This window comes from Perissodus microlepis, chromosome 7, assembly GCF_051167445.1.
Source record: "Perissodus microlepis isolate ML-2025 ecotype Zambia chromosome 7, ASM5116744v1, whole genome shotgun sequence".
In the NCBI taxonomy this organism is placed as follows: domain Eukaryota; kingdom Metazoa; phylum Chordata; class Actinopteri; order Cichliformes; family Cichlidae; genus Perissodus; species Perissodus microlepis.
In genome coordinates, this window is record NC_140467.1 from 61,034,741 (window position 1) to 61,059,497 (window position 24,757).

Below are 24,757 nucleotides of genomic sequence, written 5' to 3' on the forward strand. Positions count from 1 at the left end.
GAGAAGCTAACATGAGCGTAACATGATCTCTTGCAGCGCTGTTGTGCATTTACACCTGCTTCACATAGCAGCTGATCAGCGGTGCAGAGGTAAGAGAGCACTGAAGCCCATGAGCTCTGTAAGAAAAATAGGAAGGTCTCCATTAGGGCTGCCACAAACGATTATTTTGATAGTCGACTAGTCACCGATTATTTTTGCGATTAGTCGACTAATCAGATCATGCATCCATTGAACGTAAAACATACAGCTTATTGCACCAGCAGCATCTGCTCTTATATAACTATCATTAGCTTACAGCTTTAAGTGTTTAAAGTATGTGCTAACTAAAAATAAAGACATGATAGTTTATTAAATTTTAATGAAGTTTGCAGATTGTTTGGGTGGAGTCTAATAAACTCAGCCGTCTGCTCCTTGCTATCTAAAATATAACAGGACACCGGAGTATATTCTCGAGCATTTCACACTTCTGATAATCAGTTGTCTGCTTAACGTTTATTCAGCTGTGTAAAAACTATAACTTTAATCTCAGCCGAAACCGATTTACTCAGGAACAAATAAAATACTGAAAAATGCCAAACAATAACATTTTTAAGTTATCTAAGTGACTTATATATCATGTTTAACCTGAGTAGCGAAAGACGGCGGTGGGTTTGAAAACGCTCTAGTGAGCCTTGCCCCCGGCTAGCTAACGAGCTAGTGGGTAACAGACGTCTGTGAAAACGTTGGAGCGCTTTTGAAAATATGTGGTGTCTTGATAAACTGAGCAGATATTTGAGATTTACAGTTACATTCTAGTCTGAAAATATGTTAAACGTCTATTTTGTGGCCCAGAAAGAATAATATGAGTAACATTAAAACTAACTAGCTGCCGCCATTGTTGAAAACTGAGCAGGGCCGCGCTATGAATTCTGGGACACAGTTTCTTCTTCTTCGGCGTTTAACGGCAGCTGGCATCCTTGCACATGCAGTGCTGCCATCTTCTGTTTCAGTACGTTATTACACTCTTAAATCCTACTAATTCCTGCGTCTTTTGGGATCTTACAAAGCTTCAAACGACGTGTCGACTATTAAATCAGTCGTCGACGATTTTGATAGTCGACGTAATCGTGACTAGTCGACTAATCATGGCAGCCCTAGTCTCCATGTCACCAGTGTTGTTTTAATCAGCAAATCAGTGTTACACCAGTTTTGGGAAGAAGATCAAGGTTGGAATTTCCTGTTAATGACAGAAAATATACAATGACGGTGACTCTGAGAATACAATGTTTGTACGAGCTCAGACAGTCGAGCCCCTGAAGATGAAAACACAAGTTCAATTCAATTTTATTTATAGAGCCAAATCACAACAACAGTCGCCTCAAGGCGCTTTAGTTTTCTTTGTAAATGTGAAAAAACCACAAATATGCTGCTGTGTAAAGTGAAAAATGTTTTTTTTATTGTGTTGACATTCCGAACAGTCCCAGTACATCTTTATCTATAAAAACTAATCCCTGAATGCTGTGGCTTCACCACTTCTGTCTCAGCCAACAAAATCATCGAGACTTTCTCTCCATCTTCATCTTTAACAGGCTGGCGTCGCGCTCCTCAGTGAGTCACAGCGTTTCCTTGCATATGGCGTGCGGCATCTTCTGTTAACCTTTGACCCTTAAAGCTGCTGAGAAAGTCTTTGAGTGTTTAAAGTTCAGCTTTTTTTTTTTGTCCGAATTTGAGAGTTTTGGTAAATCGAGGCTGTAAAACTCTACATTTACACATCAGTTCTGTATCAAAAAGCTACAAAGGTGCTACATTCTTGTTCCGGTGTAATGGCAACGCGTCTCCACGCACAGGCTGCACTGTCCAGGAGGGGGTCCCCCCCCTTATCATTTCTCCTCCAACTGCAGAGCCACTGCAAAGCTGATCCAGAGTCAGTTTAGAGTCTATTACAGGTTTTAAAGAAAACCTTGTGTAGCCCTTTATTTGTGCTGCAAAGTGAGGCCGATCAGCAGCTGAGACAGTTTCTCCGTCCAAGTTTGTCTCTTATTCAAGTAAAAAAAAAAAAAAAAAAAAATCCTTTGGCTACCTGCTGGATGTTTAAGTCTCCGCCTCACTGTCATGTTCATCTTGATTGGTGGGTTCATTTTGGTTTAGAACTCAGCGACCAATGAGACGAGCAGAGAGGCAGAGAAGAGAGAGAGCGACAGGGAGATGGCTGCCGCCCCGCCGCAGTCCTTAGCGTTCTCCTGTAGGACGAAACAAATGTGATGCTCAGTCCTTTCATAGCAGTTTCTCTGAGTACATCAGCGTTCACCTGTTTCACCACACAATCATTAGTTAGCTTTACAGAATGAACAGCAGATCATGGATGACTTGATGTATGAACGGTCAGTGAAGTTGATTTTTCTGTCCGTACTCTGGACTCATTTTAGCATAAATTATATTCTAACGCGTGCATACTTAAAGCGAGTAGACCTACAGTATCACAGTTTTTCTCTTTTTTTTTTTTGCTTTTCTTAGATGCACTCAAACCTTCTGTTTACATGGGGCAGCCAATCAAACGACAGCTGGGTTAAAGGGAGGAGGAGCTAAAAACAGCTTACTTCAGACTTGAGTGCTAGAAAATAAGGCAACATATTTTTGGTTTGGCTTCTTTAGTTCTGAACCAACTGATGCAGAGTCTGAGATATTTAACCCACAGTCTGAGTGTTCCTTTGGAGATCATCCTGACATCCTGATAAATGATGCACCACAGTCCAGTGTAAGCAGTAGATTATTACAAGCTATGACCCATCATGCAAAGCTCTTCTAGGGGAGTCCAAGAATAAAAATAAGGAGCTGGAAATGTGCCCAAAACATCTGCTTTAAACAGCCATCAAGTGTGACGGGACTGATGTTAGAGATTATACACAAGCTGCAACAACGACTGTTAAATGATTAGTGGAACCTTTAAAGTGAAGAATTTGAATCCCTTAAAAAAATCACTCTTATCAAAAGAGGTGATGTTCTGCTTTTCAGCTGACTGTTGGATGTGCTGCAGGACAGAGGTGCGTCAGTACCCGATTGACCCTGAGACCTGCTTCGCCTTTATTTATTTCACACACAGACACACACACCTTATGTGTTGTTGCTAGTTTTCAGTGTGAGGTTCTTTATTTGCCTTTAAAATCACCACGTTTGTGTTTGTTAAATAGTCTTGCAGTTCTTTTGCGTTCACAGTCAGCAGTGGGGCTCAGCACTGACCTTTGGGTGGTAGGCGTGGCATGACTCAGGGCGCCGCCGCACCTTCTGGGATTTCATCCTGTTGCACTTCACTGTGGCGTTATGTTCACAGATATTAAGGAAAGCTGGAAGCTCGCTGTGAACAACCGTCGATCGGCAACGCCTGACTTTCTGGGAATAAATATATAATGGGGACGAAATTTTGTAGAAACAAAGCATGACGTAAATCTGAAGTTTCAAAGCCTCAGCTAAGAGCAAACAGATGTTGTGAGACTGCTCAGATAATCTATTAATGTTCTCATCATTGGCTGTGGAGTGGCAGTGAACTGCATCACTGATCTGAGGGAAAATAAGGAGATTACAGCACAAATGTGATTTTCCAGGCTGAATGCAGTCTTGCCCTCCCTGCAGTATTTGTGGCTGTAAGCATCCAGCAGGGGGCAGCATTTTGCTGCTGAGTATGTGAAGGATATATTTGATCTCTTTGGGCTCCAGCAGAATGGCTCCATACTGACGGGAGCAGTCACAGTAGGCCTGAGTCACGACCAGAACCAGGTTAGTGTCAGGAATCTGCTGCACCACAAACATCCTGAAACGCAAAGAAGGCCGCAGTCAGTCACTGCCAATCATTCAATTATGCTTAAGTTGAAACTTCCTCGATTTAAGACCAGATTAACAAACTATGAATGAAGCTTGTTTTGATTTTTAAAGTGTGTGTGTGTGTGTGTGTGTGTGTGTCATACTTCTGGCAGCGTCCACACTTGTTGAGGCTGTTGGCCTCTCTGACAGACGGGTCGTACATGAAGCCTGGGTAAGCTGTGTCGCAGGGCTGCAGCGCGTCCAACTTCTTCTGCTTATGAGCTGTGGAAACCACACACACACACACACACACACACACACGTTACACAGCATCGCTACACCTGAGATGGCTAGTCCCACTTTTTGATGAGCACAAGATGCCCACAGATGTGCTGTACTCACATGTGTGATAGCCAGCTTTGGCTGAACAGATGAAGATGAATCACAGTGACGACACAGACGGCACACGGAGGTGATGAAGGTGAGGATGGTGATGGAGAGATGATGATGAAGATGAGTAATTTATTAATGAGACCAAAAGAAAATAAAACTTTTCTAATTGTTTTCTTTCATAATTTTTTTTTGTAAAGTTTCAGCCTCTGGAGACACGACACCTGTGCTCACTAATGTGATAACGATGGAAAGGATCACCAAAGATACTGAGTTCATCCTGAGAGGAGCACGAAAACCTCTTGAATTGCTCTACATATTTATCCAGACAGCTACAGCATGCTGCCACCTACAAATATTGCTCCACTAATATGAGGTGCAATGATAAAGTTACGCACATAACTCTATATAAATAACAGAAAATGTATCCAGCCACCTCCTGTAGCTCTTTGGGGTAAATGCTGAGGTGCTGCTGAGCCAGCTGAGAGACATAGTTCCTCCACTTAGCTGGACACGCTTCCTCAGCCACGAGGCATCCAGGAAAATCCTGGTCAGATGCTGAACCACCTGAATGGACTCGGGTTAATTGGGAGGAGACAGAGCTCTTTACCCCATCTCTAAGGCGGAGCCCAGACACCCATCACATGGATTACTCTTTTGGTCAGGTCATGGTCCTACGTGAGAGGATGATTTGCCGTTATGGTGGCGGGGTGGGTAAAGGATTTTTTCTGCTCAAGTAACCCCATGAGCTATGCTGTCTGAGGCAGTTTGGCCCCAGTAAGGTCCAAACTATCGATTGAGCAGGAGGTCAGGATGTGATTCCCTATGAAGAGAAAAACAAGGGGCCTGTTCTAACCAAGCAGACTGTATCCGGCCTAACCCAAATGGCCCTGCCTTCCTTTGGCTCCCATGGTCTGCCGTTACTTTCAGGATCAGGCAGCAGTCAGAGGTGGAGCTCATGGTGCTGTGATCCCCAGTTACCAGTACTGGTTGTAGGGATACATTGAGAGTGGTTGTTGTTCCCCTTCACAGGGTTGTGCCGTGTTAGATCCACTGTAATCAGACTGATCTCTACTGTAATGTCCTGAGCAAGCATCGACCTGTGGGACTGAAAATGAAACCAATATGCTAAAACGTGCAGCTCCACTAATGACCTCTTGAGGCTGCCTCGAAAAAAGAGGCAATCCCAAACCAGCGCTCCTCATAAGATTTAACTTCCCGAGATACAAAGACTTCCCAGATTTGATGGTGATTAAGTGCACTGTCAGAGAACTTGACCAGTCAGGTCAGTCTGAGCTTACCATCCACAAAATAATCAGAGTGCCAGAGACCACAGAGGTTAAAGTCCAGCAGGAACCTGACAGAGACACAAAAACACCTTGTTAAAGACGACAAAAAGCACCTGACATCCAGCAGCAGTAAGTGCTGTGAGGGAAACTGTGAAACAACTGAGGCACAAAGCAAAATTTAACTCTGCAGGTTTCAGTCAGTAAAAGTCATTTGGTTCGGTGATTTAAAAGTTTGAGTCCAGCGGTCTTTAAGTACCACTATTTGATTTATTTTTAAGCTTTAAAAATCTCTCAGTGGTGGAGGTTCAGTTTGCAGTTAAAATGATTCATGCATATTAAAAATGTGAACCACGCACACTGGCTCATTATCCACACATTGTATTTCACACCCTGAAGACATGAAGCGGACAGAAGTCTCCCTGGACTTACAGTGTGTTTGCTGTTAACATCATTATGAAGACGTTTCTAATATAATAAGAACAGAAGCACATTAATAGTGACTGAGAGATGTAGACTTTATCCTGTGTTATACCTTTACAACACTACAATGAAGTTGGAAACTGTATACAGTACAAAATATACGATAATATATTTTTTTGTCTGTCACAGATTGAGTGACCCCACAGATTTGTGTGCCTATTCTGTCCATTTCCAGCTCCTTGTTTTATTCTTGTACTCTACCAGAGCAGCTTTGCATGATCAAAAGTTCAAAATAATCCTTTATTTGATTCTAAGCATTGATTTACATTTGTTTGCACAATCCCGTCAGCGTAGGACATTGTGATAATGTGATGTTGCTCTTTAGCACTTACATCAGCGCGTTGGAGAAGAACCATCTCATCAAAGCCATGATGACGTAGAATGGCTGCAAAAGGGAAAACAAGAAATGAGAACTTTGGTAAAATAAAATCTTAAAAACCATCAGAAGATTTCTTTAATCTTCGGATGTTAACCATGTGTTGGTATATAAGAAATTTACAACAGATAATATCAATAATATAAGAGACAAGCCTCTGTTGTCATCAGTAGCTAAATAGTAATGAGACTCACGCTGAGCAGAGGTCGCGCACTGCTGGCGTGATGGTGGCCGGTCTTGCACATTGCCTGGTAGTCGAACAACGACACTCTGGAAAAAAGAAAGCTCAGTTTGAATTGTGACAGGAGAAAAGCGTGTTCTATTCTTCGTAGTTACCAACATATTTTAAAATAAAAAGAAACATGAGTGGAAAATATTTCTTGAGTTAGTCATACTTTTTAAACATTCCCATCTTGAGCAACGAAGCCATGATGGACCCGTCTACCTCGCCAAAGAAGCGACCAATCTGTGAAAGACAACATGAAGCCAGCAGGCTTTTGTTATTAGAATTCAGCAACATGAAAATTAAGGATCATTTACGGTGTGGAGTACTTTTACAGAGCTGTAAAACTAACAGCAAACTGGAATGGGGTGTTCATGGACTAAAACTGGATGGTAATAAAACTGTCACCCCTCTGCTGAGCACCAGTGATACCTGTGAGGCATCTCTGCAGGACCCAAAGGACACTAAAAGGTAAAACCCACAGCAGCCAGAGCCTGCTCATCTTGCTGCCATTGGTCAAGAAATACAGTTTCTGCTTTATCGCAAAACTTCAGCTAAATCAGCTCCTCTTAGATTTTGCCATGCGCAGTTCATAGTACCATAACTCCCAGACCACTGTGGGCTGGAGAGAAAATAAAAATGGTTCCTAAAAATGAGAATTATTTTGTAATCTTGCAGCCAAAATTACACAATAACTTACTTGGGTGTTAAACGGTAAAGTTATCATGCTGACCCATCCATCCACCCTTCCCTCCTCTGTTACTCCTGTTATTATTACTATAGTCACCAGAGGGCGCTGTTGCCATAAAATGAAATTCTTGGTCATAATCATGTGCTCAGGCCAAATGACTCTACATAAATGTCGACCAGTAACCATTTAGCTGGTAATCTAAGTGCATGCACATCCTTAAAAAGTAGCCTCAAATTAAATTTCCTACACTCAACTTTCCTGAGTTTGTGGAAAACATTACTCTCTTGGCAGTCTCCTCTATTCTAAGATAGCATGTAAATAGAACATGATCAGTCAGCAGGTTTACATGAAGATAAGGAATGTTTCAGACAGATTTAAAGTCACTGCTGCGTTCAGCCTGAGAGTCTGCAGTGTGTCGGCTCTTTCCGGCCCTCAGCAGCAGCAGCAGGACCAGAGTCTCTGAATTATTCAGAGCATTTTGTCTCAGCGGCTCTGTTCACGTTTACAAGCTGCTCTCTGCCCACACTTCATCTCTGTCTGGACGGATTCTCCCAGCAGCCTCGGAGGATTCACAGGTTGCTGAGTGTTAGCAGTTGGATGCTGCTTACACACCAAAGTTGACCCTCTGTTTTCCTGGCAGCAGCAGTTGCAGCAGAGTGTAAACACACTGAACTAAACAAAAGCACAACGAGTGCCAGGAGCTCGGCGGGCGCGCAGCAGCAAAGTCAACCAGGCAGGTTCAGGTTTCCATGCTGCCTCTGAAGGGCTTCAACCAAAACTGGCTCATTATATTTAACAGGCTGAGAAAACATCCACCAGTAAAGATCAGGATTCATGAAATCATTGTCTAAACAAAAAAGCAGAAACTTTGATTTAAAGCAAAATTAAATGTTTTTCAGACAAAATTTTTTCTGGACAACCTGCAAATCTATGAGTTACAAGTAAGGCGTTCACAATAAGTTAAAAGCAGGCATGGTGTAAGGTTTATTAGAAGAACAACAGCATGCTTGGATCCTAAGTGTGAACCCTGAATGCTTTCAAAGGTTTCCTCTTTGCGCTCCAGTTTATGTACATGAACGCAGAGTAATTTTGCAGTAGGAAGCATATATATAAATATTAGGGGTGCAACGATACTCGTATCGATATTGAACCGTTCGATACAGTGCTTTCGGTTTGGTACACATATGTATATGTATCGAACAATACAAAATTTTTTCTTTTCGATATTTTTTCGATAAAAAAAAATGTTCATGCCTTTTTAATTTGTCATTTATTAAAATTATAAATATATATTTTAACTCAAAAGTACAGTTTTTAAATTTAATGTTGCTGAAACAACAAAGTAATAAAGAAAATAAATACATCCACTATTTTCAGTTGCAGATGATAAAGGATTCAGAAATCATGCAGGCCCATATGACAGAGAATGTGCATCTTCTTTTTGTTTTAATATTTTAATTTATATTTAATTGTGTTGTGGTTTGCAGTGTTTTGTGTTGTTTCACGTTAAATTTGTTTAAAAGTTGTTGTTTAAAAATTTGTTTAAACTTGACTTGACTAAAAGGATTATATGATTTATTTATATGATTTTATTTATTACATTTTATGTGGAGTGAATAAATAAAGTATATTTATGGTGGCCCTTAGAGACAAAGCACTCCAAAACGCGTAAAAACTCAGACGGACTTACAAACCCCAAAGCATGTACAAACTCCAAAACACGTAAAAACTCCAAAGCACGTAAAAACTCAGAATCACGTACAAAAGACAACAGAAGTGCTCCAGGATGCTAGGGCGCAGTGTTGAACTTTTGTTACCTAGTGGCTACACAAGCCAGGAAGTATCAACAACCGGATTTGGTGTGTGGTAGTAACAGGTAAATTAACTTTTTTTTTTTAATTATTTGAATAAATATGAGTGCTTGTCTATAAATACACAAACAATACACACATGCTTTCAATTGTGTAATTTAAGTGATCTGGGTAGCTCTGTTTTGGAAGTTCAGTTAACGCTAGAAATGTGTTTTGGAGTTTGTACGTGCTTTTTGGAGTTTGTATATGCTTTAGAGTTAGTATGTGCTTTGTCTCTAGGGGCCATATATAAACATATATAAATAAAACCACTTTTTTTTTACATTAGTAATTCCTTTTCTGCATAATTTTATATTATTGTTAATGATAAATTAATTAAAGCAACAAAACAACCTGAAGAGCCAGTTCGGAGCCGAAAGAGCCGGCTCTTTTTAGTGAGCCGAGCCGAAAGAGCCGGATCTCTAAAAAAAGCCGGAAATCCCATCACTACTGTGCTAACGCACTAGTTCCCACCCATGTAATTGAGCATTGCGTGGCACATCCAACATACTGCTTTACTTTAATGATGCGCTTACCTTCAGGGTCATACGTCACATGAAAACCAAAATATTTCCAAACGCCACATCTGAATTAGGGTGGGGGAGGTTCAATTTGCCATGTTGCAAGGAGAGCTTAACTTCTGTCTCGCTAGCTTGCCCTGCGCTCAGTGAATCTGCGTTCGACTACTCCGCCTAGGCTGCACTGTCGAGCGCAGATCCACTGAGCGCTCAACACAGACAGCATCGTCAGAAGGAAAGTTGATAAAAATAAATTAAAAATTTTGTATTGTTCGATACATATGCGTACCGAAAGCACTGTATCGAACGGTTCAATATCGATACGAGTATCGTTGCACCCCTAATAAATATATATATATATATATATATATGAAAAAAGTCAGATAAGAACATGGTATTACATTTGAAAAGGTGTGAAAACTAAGGAACAACCTACATGACAAGAAAATGAACCCAATGTGAAAAGTGTCAAAACTGCAGTTCCTCTAATGTCCACAAGAGGCTGGAACCTAAACTGAGTCAGTCCCCACAGACTCCCATGTTAAACTGTCCAACTTTATGGCATTAAAAATCAACACATAAAAACAGTTTAGTTCATAGTTACACAGTATAATCTCAAATGTATGCTTAGCCTCAGATATTTGGAAGAAAATGTACGGATATATGAGAAGCTTCCAAACATGGTCCAAGAGAGGAAAACACAGGAAGCAGTTAGGAATACCAAAACCTGCCAAAATGTAACAACAGGTGTATGACTTGGCCTCCAAATTCCTTAATCTAATTCTTTATTCAATGCAATCCAGCTTGAGATGGACTGTAAAAACAAGCCTAGTATCCAATATCTCATATGTCTTGGTGACCTAATAGGATGATCTGATATCCTTGTGTCGGTGTTGTTCCCACATCATCATAATAAATGTTGTTCCAGGTTCAACATTGCAAGTGACCAATCACATTGTTGTGACATCATACTTTTGCAAGCCAAGCGATTCATTCATTTATGAAATTCGATGTTGCAAGGACAATATGTATAATGCTTAACGTTTATTAAAGAACAGTATCCTGAAATGCAAAGAATTCAAATTGCTGGATCGGTGGACAGAGGCGGTTTCTCGCAATTTATGTAGATTTTTTAAGGCGTTTTTTTCCGGTCGCAAAAGCATGACATCACAACAATGTGATTGGTCACTTGCAATGTTGAACCTGGAACAACATTTATTACGATGATGTGGGAACAACACCGACACGAGGATATCAGATCGTGCGTGACTAATATCCCAGGACCTTTGAGGTCTTCTGAGGTCCTGAGGTATTTGGGCTGTTTTGGTGTCATAAAGTTTAATTCTGAGAGACTAATGTTCTAAAATGTCCAAAGTATGTACAGTCCAACAGTTTCATTCAGTCAGTTTCTACTTTTTTAGTTGTAAGTAGTTTCCAGTAATTATGTTTCCCCTTACAGGGTCGCTAGCAGGCTACAGACTCCAAGACGTGTTCATTTCATCACATTATCACACCTTATAGTTGTACTTTTCAGTCTAACCTGCTTTCAGCCCTGAGGTTGAACACTTTACTCTCACAGCAGGTTCTCAGACAGGATCATTGATCATCACTCGGACGTTTCCTCCACACATGGCCAGCACCACCCAAAACAAGCCTTCTGTTTTGCTTTGTCACCCTGCTCACTACACCTTCTCTTGCTGACCCATTTCTTATAGTCAGCACTGACTTAATTTCTCTGCTGATTAAATATTTACCATGCCCTGCACAGCGGCTTCGGCATCGGGGTGGATTCGGGGCGTTTCCACAAACTTCCTGCAAATCCCAGAGCTCAGCAAAACATCGAGGAAGTGCTTCATCATAATATCTGCTTAGTAAGACCACTGGGAATGCAGGAGGCATGCAAATAATGAAGAATGAGCTGATTCTGGCTTTAGGGTTACAGAATATTTTGCTGCTGCATGTAGCTGATGTTTCTCCTTTTAATCATACTTGAACACAGCTCTACAAGAACGTCTAGTTTTCATTTAACAGCAAATATCTCACTGCTACTCATCAGATATTGCACCAGTTGAACAAAAACATCCAGTGGCATTGCATCTGCAACAGTTCAACCTAAAAGCTTCTCACCTCCATGGGCACTTGTTCATTATGTGTTTTAGTTCCGTTCTTTTTGTGAGGGACAATCCACAAAAACATTAATCTCATGTTTAGCTAGTAGTCAGCTTCCATCTGCACTTCCTGGACAGGAATGTAGAACAGTATAATACAAATACACACATATACATATACAGAGGGCATTAAACACAAATAGAATGATGTAATAATTAGCCTAACAGCACACTTTAATAAACATAACAAGACAATTTCTCCATCACTGTCCTGAATCCAAACATCATAGGGCTGTGTGATATAACCATTTTTAGAGGTTTAGAATTAAACAACAAGGCACATGCTTCTGCCCTCACACTCGCTCTGCATCTCCATTTTGCTTTCAAAGATCTCCTGCAGCATGACCGAGATACCACCTTTATTCTTTGTACAGGCTTTATAAAGATAGTATAAGGGAGTGACACACCTTTCAGGTCTGAAAAGTGCAGCCAAGGTGGAAAAGGCATTAAATCTGCATTCTTTCTAATGACCAGCAGTGGCCGACTACTCTGGCTGCAAGAAGACTTACGTCTGTGAGATTACAGGCTCTATTTGTAGACATCTTGCTTCATTAAGAGACTTCACTGACCAATCGTGATCTCACGGTGGCTACGTCAGTCACAGATATCTGGGTCAAGACTTCCCATTTCCTGTCCCCCGGACACCATTTATGAAATCAGATATGTGTTCATACATGGTGAATAGAAATGCAATGCAACTGCTACACAACTACAGACTGCTGAAACATGAAACATTAGAAGCAGCCCTAAAACTCTCATCCCTGCCTTCATGGCCAGTTTGAAGAAATTAATTTTGATAATTTACGATAAAGTAACTCACAGATGTATTTAAATCAAGTTTCCTGAAGATTTTAAATAGAGTGTCCCAAGGCTTAATTTTAGGCCCCATTTAATTTTTTTTTATTAATAAAATAGGAAATAATACGCCTACAGATAAAAAGAGCACCTTTATGCTGATGACACCATACGTTGCTTAGTTGGCTCTTCTCTGAATGAAACTGCTGAGGAGCTACAAGTTGCCTTTCAGCAGCTGAGGGTATTATTTTGAAATTTAAAATGGGTTCTTAATGGTAATCTTAAGAGCTTGAAAAAAGTAGGTGTCTGGACTTCTGAAGCCTTTTAAATGAGAAATGTAACATCTTTCCAAACCTAAAGACATCCAGTCGCCTTCTTTTTTCAAGCCTTTCCAGGAGTGTCGAAGTCCAGGCCTCAAGAACCGTTGTCCTGCAGGTTTTAGATCTCACCCTGGGTCAACACACCTGAATGAAATTATTAGTTCATTACCAGGCTCCTGGAGAACTTCAAGACATGTTGAGGAGGTAATTTAGCCATTTAAATCAGCTGTGTTGGATCAAGGACACATCTAAAACCTGCAGGACACCGGCCCTCGAGGCCTGGAGTTGCCCACCCCTGACCTACACAGACATATCTACGCAATGCTGACTAAACCAAATTTATGTTGTTTTCCACAAATCACTCCCAGATCTTAGATCTCAGGTTTTCATACCCTTTAAATAGATGTTATGTTCAAGAGTATAATCTTACAAATATTTGGGTATTTTGAGTGAATATTGAGAAATTAGGGGAAAAGCTGAAGGCTGGATTGGGTTTTTATTATTGAAATATGGTTCGTTTGAATTTATCAGTAGGGAATGTCTTGCAGCAGGGACTCAGGGTCTGGTGATTACTTAAAGTGTCACCTTTCAGTTTATACATTGATTAATGTAATTTTTAAAATAGAAATATTTAATGAAAAAAAAAATAAAAATCAATTTTATGATTTGAATTTATGAAAATGAGTTTAAATTTCTTATACTTAATAAGACCGATCTGAGAACTGGTGTTTCTAAAGAGGGAGCTAGGGTGAAGCTTGTTTGGAGTAGAGACTAAATAAACATGGGTTATGAAATCCTTTTAACATCAGTTGGACTGCTGACTAAGTTACTGAAGTGATCCAAAGACACTGCAAGCTGACTGATCTCATTTAAGTCAAGGCGCTAAAGGTAACCTTAAATTATTTCTCTTATTGCAGCACACATAGAAAATTTTGTCCCTTGTAACCTCAAACTCAAAGTGCTTCTGGCAGCCAGAAGGTCAGCATACATTAAGTATGGATCATCTGGCCTTAAGATCACTAAGACTGTCATGTAACACAAACATCAGGCGTGCGCATGTACAGCTGTACTGGAGGCAAGTTAAAAAGCTGAAATACTTTAAGCGAAGCAGCAGATGTGGGATTGGAACATGGCCGCTCTGTACCAGATTGTGTATATGTTGAGTTTGTGCATGTATGGAAGTTTGGTAGGTTCAGGATTAATCCTCAGTAATGTGGCTCTTAACAGGCTGGGTTAATCCAGAGTTAACGAGCAGCTGTCAGATGGACAGCAGTCCTCACATTTCTTTACTGGATAACATCACCTTATGGTGACATGCACTATATTGCCAAAAGTATTGACTCACTCCAAATAATTAAATTCAGGTGTTCCAATATCTTCCATGGCCACAGGTTTTTAAAATCAAGTACCTAGGCAGACTTCCTTTACAAACATTTATGAAAGAACTGGTTGCTGTCATTGAATTCCAGGGTGGTGCCGTGATAGGATGCCACCTGTGCAACGAGTTCAGCTGGGAAATTTCCTTGATGCTAAATATTTCACAGTCAACTTCTAGTGGTATTATAACAAAGTGGTGCTGAAGTGTATAGTGCTCAGCGGTCGCCAACTTTCTGCAGAGCCAGTCACTACAACCCTCCAAACTTCATGAGATTAGTTTAAGAATAGTGTGGATAGAGCTTTATGGAATACCTTTCCATGGCTGAGCAGCTGCATCCAAGCCATACATCACCAAGTGCAATGCAAAGTGTGGGGTTGTTTTTCAGGAGTGAGGCTCAGCTCCTTGTTCTTTCTAAACAAGTTTTAAAACTTCACTTTCACATAGCAATACAGTGCTGTGCAAAAGTCTTGCCCCTCATTTCTTTATATTTTGCTTCCAAGGATCCAGACTTCTTGGTACATTTTTGAAATGGTCTTAAGCAATAACTCTCCGAGGAGGAAGCAGGAGAGAGAACCAACACAGACATGTGGAGAACATGCAAACTCCAAACAGAAAGGCTTCAGCCAGGTGATGGATTTACACCCAGGACCTTACTGTGAGGTAACAGGGCTACCAACCATGCTGCCCAAACTGGTCACCATTTCAGGGAGCAATAAACCTAATTCCTAGTTCCCATTTTCCCAGGAAAATATAAAGAAATGAGGAGTGGCTTAACAGTAACGCCCACTCACATCTTGGGTCATTTGACCTCAGGAAATGGCCCAGTGGGCTCACCTGAAACCTTGGCTGATTGTGACCCACACCCGTTTTCACACCTTGGCTCATGTGATTAGGTAGAGGATCAATAGGGGGTACATGACCCCCTTGGAGGACACTCCCATGGGGCTTAAAAATCTGGGACTTGCCACCATTTGCTCTTAGACCTGAAGCTTCTCGGATGAAACGTCTTTAAGAAAATTAAAAGAGTCCAGACGCTTTTCTTTCCAAGCTCCTTAGACTACGATGACCTAGATGACTGAGAACCTTCGCAGACATATGTTTCACACAATACTGTATAACCAAAATACAACCAGAGTGAAATCCCCAGTTGCAAAGAGACACAACACAAACAAGTCGTGTCAATATGATTGCATTTATAATGAAGACAGCAATTATTTGTTGCCAATCTATCTGAGACTGATTGCAGTCAGTTCGAGCTGGACTGTGATTGTCTGAAGAAAGGTTATTGCCCTCAACCTGTGAAATTGCTGATTGATTAAAAGTGATCACCCAGAGGTTGAGGCTGCTGCACATTCAACTTCTGGGCATTGCAACTACTTGCAATCAGTTTATAAAAACAACAAAAATTCGTTGCAATCAACGAGCAACCACCAGATTTTCCAAGCTGTAATGAAGTTGCACCAAGATGAGGTCTGCAAATTACCACATCACATCATTATGTAACAGTTCTAATGTTTTGGTTCTGTTATATAAATAAATATTAATGGAAAAAATACCGCTACAGATTTTAAAACTGAAACACAACCAAAAACTATATAAAAAATATAATAAATGTCTGCTGTCTGGCTCTGCCATCAATCTGTGGAGTAATTTTGAAAAAGCTAAAAAAGGCAGCTGTGCTGATGCAGTAACACTGCAGAGGTCCATGAGACTTTCAGCTGTGTGGTTGCAGACGAATCTACTCTTTTTGCATTTCTTAATTTGCTGCATTCTTTGTGTGAATTAGCAGAGCGACTGTTATGTTTTCTTGTGGGATTAGTAGAGATGCCGACTGCATTAGCACTCTGGGTTGTACCATTAATGACGTCATGATGCCGCCAAGTCTTGTGGCTTGTGGAAAAAAAACCAAACAACTTTTAAAACTTATTTTAGGACAAACTCAAAAGTCTTGATGCAGTTTAAAAAATATCAGATTTGAAAAGCAATTCCATACATAAGTTAAGAATCCCCACTGATTTAGACAGAGATATTAAAATGACTGGCCATAGGCCTGTCGAGTGGCAAAACTTCCTTTTAAAACTAAACTGTCAACATTAAAAAATAAATCCTTTGTGTTTAATTAAAGTGTTGTCCTTAAAACACAACTGGAGCTGAAATATCTGCAGCACAATCACTCAAGGCAAAGATTGCAGTCATTCTCATTTGAGAAACATGAAGTACAATTTCCAACCCTCCCTTTTCCTCTAATGTTTTTCATCAGTACTGTAAATATGTGTGAGTGGCTTACTGTTCCTCTTCTGCAAGTTTGTGATGATGCAAGTGCGCACTCATGGTGCAACCATAAAGGGCTGATCCAAGAGTTTTTCCCACTTACTTTAACACTGGCCTTGATGGAAGTGGAGGTTTGTGCCCCTGTGAATTTTAATGACTTAGGACAGAGAAAACACAGCGAGCATGCTTCAGGGAAGTAAGCAAGTTTTCCTTGTTTGCAAGAAAATTCTACTTGCAGGGCTTTTCTCTGAGAAGAGATGTGATGGACTTAAACCCAGACGTAAACACAAGTGTGATCTCAGCCTGGTGAAGTCAGATCTATCCTGCTTCACAGTCGGTCAGACGAAGGAGGCAGGCGCAGCAGCTGTGATGTTTACTGTTAATGCATCACACACGCACACAGATTAAGACCCAAACTGTCCTCAAATCCTGTGAGGCGTCCAGATGTTGTTTATGAGCACATTAAATGGTCCAGAGAGCTGCGTCAGACTGAGAAATCACCTCCTGACTCTGACTGCAGGCCTGACAGACGGACAACACATCCATGACAATAATCGCATTTTAAAAATTTTAAAATAAAAAATAAACACAACTTCTTGACTCCAAACAGGTTAAACAGAGGATTCAAAACCCAGTTTTTCTTGATCAGTTCAATTCAATTTTATTTATATAACTCCAAATCTATAATAATGGTCACCTCAAGGTGCTTTGTATTGTAAAATAAAGACACTACAAAAATAGAGAGAAAGTCCAACAATCAAACGACTCAATATTAGCAAGCACTTGGTGACAGTGGGAAGGAAAAACTCCCATTTAACAGCAAGAAACCCCTTGAAGAGCCAGAGCCTTGTTTTTTTTTCATATTTTCCCTTCATACACAACATCAGGATTTAAAGTCAACATTAGAAAAACAAGATAGGAAATAGGGCTGGGCCATATTATACCGTTCACGGTAATACCGGTATAATGTTAGGCAACGATAGGAAAATGAAATATCGCGATAGAATATGAGTAAAACGCGCATGCGCAGTGCCTTTGTTTTCATATGCACATGGCCGATTGTTGAGTGAAACAGATGAACCAGAATTGGTTTGTAAAAATGGTGCAACTTAAGTGATGTGGAACTGGTTTGGTGTTTGTCCGTCAGATACACGACAAAGCACATTTTTTTGCAGAACATGCAAGCGGCCGTCGTTATTGTCGTATTTGTCGGACTAAGATGCTCTTAAATCTGGGAGTAATCTGGGTCCTAAACTCCGTATGCTTCAGGTCAAACGAACACTGCAGCATCACTGAGAGTTAAAAACTGTCTCAATTCTTTCATCTTTAATAAAACGATCAGCATTGCTGCTTTACCAGGTGTAACTATGACGTTTAACTTCCAGGCATCCATGAAAACAAAATTTATTACATTTAACGGAGTTAGAAGTTAGCAGGAAGCTAGCGGAAGTTAGCTCGCTAGTTTCGCTAGTTACCTAAGCATGATATTGCATGTTCTGACTGAGATTTCTGAAAAAATTCAAACGTACAGCTCTGCTATCACGTCCAACATAAATGAAGACAGGAAACTAAACAGCAGTGACGTTTGTAGGGTTACTGAAGTTGGGCTAGCTGGTATATAATGATGTGCTACCTGATCGCTAGCGACACAGCTATGTTAGCATAACATAAACAGTGAAGCTGGAGGCAGTGTTGCCAACTCCTCAGTAAGGAAAATCGCTATTGGCTGTCCTAAAAGTCGCTAGAAGTCGCTAAATGACGTCATCGCCTAATTTGCATAATTGGTCATGCTAATGTAATTGTAACCTACGTTGTTGGAGAGAGAAATAACATCATGGAAGAGACATAAAGTGAGTAAAGAACGTTCTAAATGCATTTAGAATTTATTTATAACTACAAATTAAATTTATTTTAGCAATTATTGTTTTTTTTAATGTCACAATTCCAACCCTGCTCCTTTATCCGGGCTTGGACCGGCAAAAGTGACCCGAAATAGGCACTCTGGTGGAGTTACTGTGTGTGTGTGTGTGTGTGTGTGTGTGTGTATAGGTAGTTTTAAACCTCGTGATCCACAAAACAGCATAACAGTAAAAGAAGAATTGACTGCGTTACAGTCAGTGCGAGAGCAGCGGCTTCGCTCATGCGCGATTCATTTGCAGTTCGGACGCATAGGTGTGAACATCTTCTGCCCTGATAGAAGCTGGGGAGGGCTATTCTCCGCCCGTGAGCGCTTTGGAACGGGCGAGGTACCCACGGCAGCACCCGCTGCTTGTTGAGAGTAAAAGCGATACCCGCTTTCACGTCAAAAAGTCGTCATAAATTAGTCTCCAATAACACCAGAAAAAGTCGCCAGATTTGTCGCTAGTCGCTTTTTAGAAAAAAAGTCGCTAAGGGGGTCTGAAAACTCGCTAAATATAGCGACAAAGTCGCTAAGTTGGCAACACTGGCTGGAGGACGAACACTAACACTTTTCCAGTTATAAAAGTTAACGTTAAGGTTCCTGATAGTTAGAGACAAATGCAATCGCATGGCAGGATGCTGTAAACGGACCAAACGTCAGTCAGGAGAACAACTGAGATAATCCATCCACAATACAAGGTTAGTCATTAATATACTGCAACAACATGGGAATAGAGCAGCTGCCAGAGAATTCAACATTAATGAATCAATGGTACAGAAGTGGAAGAAGCAAGAAGAATGAGTTTAATAAAGTTTGATTTATCTGACTGCTTTGTTTCGCTTAATGTGCCTTATAATCCCGTGCGCCTTATGGTCCGAAAAATACGTACTGCACACTGCAGTTTAATGTTGCAAAGCACCTCTTTTTAACTTCAGTGGATATTATACATGGTTATGCTCAGGATATGTCAGCCCATTTCTACTGGAAATGCCTTTTGGTTAAACTTTAAGCAAGGAATTTGCATTTGCACTGTTACATTTTTATAAAGCTTTAATGTACATAAAAACCAGCTTCTTGTTTAAGTGAAAATAAATGGAAGGTTGTCTTTTTGCGCTAGTAATGTTGTGGAGTTGTATTTTGTCTTGCATCAATTATATCGTCAGTTATATCGTTATCGCAAATTTTCAAATATATATCGTGATAAATATTTTTGGCCATATCACCCTGCTCTAATAGGAAACAAGGTTTAGAACAAACAAACAAACAAACAAACAAAAATCTGTTTCAAAAAATGTCCTTGGGGATTATTTCAAATACTCTTATACCAAACACACTACATATTTACAGCCTCGATAAATTCGGTGTAAAGATACTTTTTGATACTTTTTTCACATACTCATCTTCCTCCCCAAACCTTCAAGCTGTCTGCTGGAGTTTCCTTCCTGTTAAAAAGGAGTTTTTCCTTCCCACTGTTGCCAAGCACTTGCTCACAGGGGGGGCATTATTGGGGTTTTCTCTGTATTACTGTAGGGTCTTTACCTTAAAGTATAAAGTGCCTTGGAGCAAATGTTGTGATTTGGTGGTATTTTACCTCCTAGGACCTTGTGTCCACATATTGGACATCACATTTTTCTCAAAAACAAAAATTAGGTAAAAAACAAATCTTGTAATTCTTTGTTTTTACATTCTTTAAGTCCCAATCAGCCCAAATAGCAAAGAAAAATGAAAAATGCATGCCATGAAAGAGCTTGGGGCTTAGGAGGTTAAAAAAACAAACAAACCAACACTATACTATTACTGAATATCGTACACTCAGGCTTCTCAGGCAATGCAGCATTTAGCTGCCCCCAGCGTCCTGTCTTTCACCTTCCCTTTAACTGTCTGTTAACCCGGACGATTTGTCTAATGCTACGTGTTGAGAAGCAGGTAGGCACTATTACTGAGAGAGAGACAGAGAGAGAGAGAGAGAGAGTACTCGTGCTCCAAACGTCATTGTGAAAGCACACAGTCTATAGGAGAGAGTGACAGTGCATCCTCAGATGTTTGTCAACGCATCCCTGCTATTATAAAGTCACTGCTCGAAATCATCGCAGGCCAAAATGACTCTGCAGTGCAGATCTAAAACTGTAGGCAAGGGCACAGATACAGTTGCTGGGTATATTTAAATTTTAAGCAGACAAAATTCTGACTTCAAAATACCCACCAACAATTTTTATATATCCAAACAATGTGTAACAGTCATTTAGAAAACAGGGAACTGATGCGGTCATTTGATATTTTCCATCTTTTTCTGCTGAAGTAAACTGAAGTGTGGATGTGACTTTGTGAAAGGATGTAAAGTTTGGTTGACAGAGCAATCAGAGAAAAGTTCGAGCCATGAAATTCCTCACAAGAAGGTTTATTTTATTTGGATTATAGTTTCTGCTGCTGACGTTTTAGTCTGTGTATTTCTTTGGTGGACTTTGAGCATCACAAAGCAGACTGATGGCTCCAGAACAAAATGATCCAGATGGATAAATAGTCCAAAGGGCCAGAGGAAGAATACAGAGATTTGATTCAGAGGTGAAGTGTCCCTTTAAAATGAACTGCCCCACAAGCATAGTGGTAAAGAGTGGTGGATCTTACCTCTCTCCTCTCTTTGGACAGCATGACAAAGCCGTTGTTGTCGACCAGGTAACAGCTCAGATCCTGAACAGGAAGAAGCAGAAAGAAACGGGTCTCTTTAGGCTCTTCTAACACAGGATGATTTTTGGTGATGAGCAACAAACAAGAAACAACTGCTGTATACTTACAGCACTGTCACAGCTGAGAGGACACACACCTTCAATGTCTGAACACTGGAGGAAGGGAAGGAAAAGGAAAGTGTGGAGATTTGAGAGAATTTAGTCTGAATGCTTCTTTTTATGGAAAGTAATAAACCAGTAAAAACAACATAATTAATATAATTAATGTTTACTTACATCTGTGTCGTTGGGCTGCAAGATGAAACAGACAGTGAAAAGAGTGATGCATAAATTAAAATGTAATTATTATAACAAATTAGAGATAATAAGAAACATTAAGCAACATTTATGTTGGCATCCTGCAGAAAACTAAAGCTCGGCTGTGAATCAGTTTCTGTGATAAACACAGAAAATTTATAAGATGCAGGTGAGGACGGATGACAGCAGCTTTCACCCTCACGCTGCTGCAGTTTTTAAATTCAGATTTTTGAATCGAGCTTCCTTAAATGATCCCTTTAATCTGCTTAAACTGTCACAAAGAGCATCTACTTGCATAAGATGTGGTTTTATTTTGGGTCACACACCATAATTTGGTTTAAGAGCACCGACAGCTTCAGTTTCCACTCGCCAGGATCAGTTTTCTGCTATAAAAATGCAAGAAGGCATACTTTTACATCCTGTTTTGAAGGCGAGAACCTCTAATCCCCAAACTTTAAACTCCAACGAGGCTTATAGGTTTTTACTGAAAGGGAATGACACGTTACGAAGCTCAGAAACTGTAAATCAGCTGCAAGAGAATGTAAATGTGTTGAGTCGGTCGGATGAGTTGGTGTCGGCACTGAAGCTATCCTGTAAATACATTAATCCAGCCCGTCACAGCTGTCAGCTCCTATTAATAACATTATCTACACCATCAACCTCCACGGGACATCTGCAGTTCTGCTTCTGCTTCACTTAACTGCAGGGGGGGACGTTTGCAAGGTCAAAGACCTGCGGAGAGAGTGTAATACCAGCCGGCCTTCTGGGGACAACTTTTTCAACAGGATCAAAAGTTTGTAGCCAATTTTCAGCTTATTACACAGCAGGAAGGAAAACTGCAGAGCTCAGTTTGCTTCTATTAGATCTTCACCATCAGGGGGAAAAAAAAAAAGTCTGTTTCCTAAATTATAAGGGGCTCTTCTTGGGCTCTGCAGTCGTTCCAGTCCATGACAAAAATACTTCTGCTTGGAGTCACTAGGTAGAAATACAGCAGCAATCTTTCCTTCTCTTTATCAGATGGGGGAAAAGGTTTTGTAATTAGCACCTTCTTACATCTATTACAGAGACGATCAAGATCAAAACCATTAACTATTAGATAATGTGTGGCTGGGATTTGGTCCTGTTATCTCATGTAGCTCCTGTTCCTCTGATTGGAGACACTATTCCTCACCATGCCAGGTGCTGTCAGGTCCATTTTTTGTGGGGATTTTTCTCAAAGCTACAGGATAAATACAGTCAGAAACCAGATGAATAATCAAGTTGAAAAGAAAGCCACTTTTATTTACTTCTGTCACAATCCTGAACTAATCACACCTCGATATTTTACATGAAAAGGCTGCAGCACCTTCAGAGTGTGGTTGGCAAGAAGCAGACTTGGTGTTGGAGCGCTTTACAGCCCATTTCCACAATGCTGGTTGCTTTGAAACATTTAATGTTCAGTCCTTTTCACAGCTCAGGGAGAGGTTGGAGGGCCAGACTGAAGTTGGGCCTTAATCTCTTGTTTGGTTCAACCATCTGAGGGATCATCGGCACCACAGTTCATTACAACCAAAGCTCATTGTTATAATTTACTTAAGGGTCTTTCTTGAAAAGAAATCAACACTCTGTTTTGTGTTGGGATAAACAGACGTGATTTACGATGGTGGTCTGCTGTAGTACCAACATCACCCACTTTCTGATATTTCTGTGCAAAAGCTTAATAAGTCCAAGAAGAGACACATGGAGAAGGAAATGAGCAAAAATGGGACCTTTTTAGACTAAATGACCCAACAGGACAAACTAAAGAGCTCAATCCATTTCTGATGTATTATTAAGAATGAAATCCACTTGCTTCTGATCTTGACTTTATTCTATATGCACATTTTGCTTTAATCTTAATGAAAGGTCTGAGAGAATTATCGCCTACACTTAATGATTTCTGCTCTCTAATGAACAAAAAGGAAAATTGAAAAAATGACCTCTGAATCTGGAGGATTATAACTGAACAAGCAAGAATCTCTTCTGTGTCCTTGGAAACTTGGTGACATTTGGTGCTGCTTGTTAACTACCTGGAAGACTGGCCCAACTGCAGACGGAGCTGCATCTCCACCACAAAGACGTTTATGATCCCACAGGGGGCGGAGATATAAAACTTGGATGGCTTGATAGCTTATTTACATTTTAGCACCTCTGGCTTAAAATATTCTCAAAAGTCTGCACTGTTTCAGATCAAACCTGCAACAGCAGACAGTTTGTACAAGGTCACAGCCAGAATACAGTTCAGCAGGGAATTAGGATGCTAAAAACAAGCCTCTGTTTGTCCTCTGATACTGTATATTCAGTCAGATCTTAGTTTTTATATCAGAGGACATAGAAAAGTAACACGGTTACTCTTCAATTCTATTCTGCAATGAAGTTATCAGTGCTGTAACATCAATATCTGATCAATGCCAGACTCCCACCAGGTGCATGTTGAGGAAGTCTCTGTGTTCAGGGTCAATTTAGCAGAATTTGACAAAAACTAGTGCCGTGGTCTTTAAAATCCCAGCTGCTCCATCCATTGAAAATGATGGTGTGAATGAGAGTTCAGTAACAGGAAGTGCATGTTTCATTTCACCAAATCAGGGCAGGAAATAAGAAAGAAACAAAGAAATTAAAATACATCCGCATATTTTATTCATTTTAGAAAAAAGGCAATTAAAGCCTTTGCGCTAATGTTAACGTCAGTGAGTTGAGTTGAGCTGCAGGGCCCTTAGTCTTGACTGGCAGGTGTTTGTCTTTGCAGTTTGTTGCTCTAGTTCATCTTTCTCATATACACAAATTTACAAATACCAGTTTCATAAGCCAACTGTTTTCTTTTTTTAGAGATATTTAATTAATTAATAAAAGTCAAATACAAAGCCCATTCGAAGTCAGAATGCTATGTTAAATATAAATTAAAAACAGAGCTAGAGCACTTAACCCTTTATTTAGAAACTGCACAAAAGGAAAAAGTGGGTTGCAAAGAGGGTTGTACATGTGCAACAAATAAAGCAGCTAACTATACCAACTACAGTATATCAGATATACCAGTTAAATGTGTGGTAGGATGTGGGCTGGCATGAAACTCAAATATATTTAGCAACTGATTTTAGTGTCTTTTTTCTTTGTCTTTTTCACTCCTCCAATACGCTCTGCTGTCCTCCATGCTCTTATTTTGAAAGTTCCATCTCTGATATTAAGAAATCCTCAGCCCCGGTGTGGCATTTGTCATCCTGCAGTCTGACAGACATCAAATCCACTATCTTGAACTGTTGCAGCTTCTATTTCTGCTCGGAAGAACCACTGCAAGGTGGATGGTCTCTCTAAGCGGACCCTGCATTTGGTTTGAAATT

At 40.3% G+C, this 24,757-nt stretch overlaps 1 protein-coding gene across 5 annotated transcripts in view; it reads right to left on the bottom strand.

The window, feature by feature from the left end:
* Positions 1-1,413: 1,413 nt before the first annotated feature.
* Positions 1,414-24,757, bottom strand: part of LOC146384448 (voltage-dependent calcium channel subunit alpha-2/delta-4-like) — an 82,101-nt gene continuing 58,757 nt past the window's right edge. For 3 of the 5 annotated variants that reach the window (XM_084936401.1, XM_084936400.1, XM_084936404.1), the window contains 11 exons: positions 21,384-21,398; positions 21,216-21,260; positions 21,049-21,111; positions 6,705-6,775; positions 6,504-6,579; positions 6,266-6,318; positions 5,466-5,521; positions 4,177-4,197; positions 3,939-4,056; positions 3,217-3,784; positions 1,414-2,219 (listed from right to left, as the gene is read on the bottom strand). In XM_084936401.1, the coding sequence (XP_084792527.1) occupies positions 2,124-2,219; positions 3,217-3,784; positions 3,939-4,056; positions 4,177-4,197; positions 5,466-5,521; positions 6,266-6,318; positions 6,504-6,579; positions 6,705-6,775; positions 21,049-21,111; positions 21,216-21,260; positions 21,384-21,398 (1,182 nt within the window). In that variant the 3' untranslated portion in view covers positions 1,414-2,123. The remainder of the gene's footprint in view (positions 2,220-3,216; positions 3,785-3,938; positions 4,057-4,176; positions 4,198-5,465; positions 5,522-6,265; positions 6,319-6,503; positions 6,580-6,704; positions 6,776-21,048; positions 21,112-21,215; positions 21,261-21,383; positions 21,399-24,757) is intronic. The other 2 variants (XM_084936405.1, XM_084936403.1) reach the window with 2 other exon arrangements.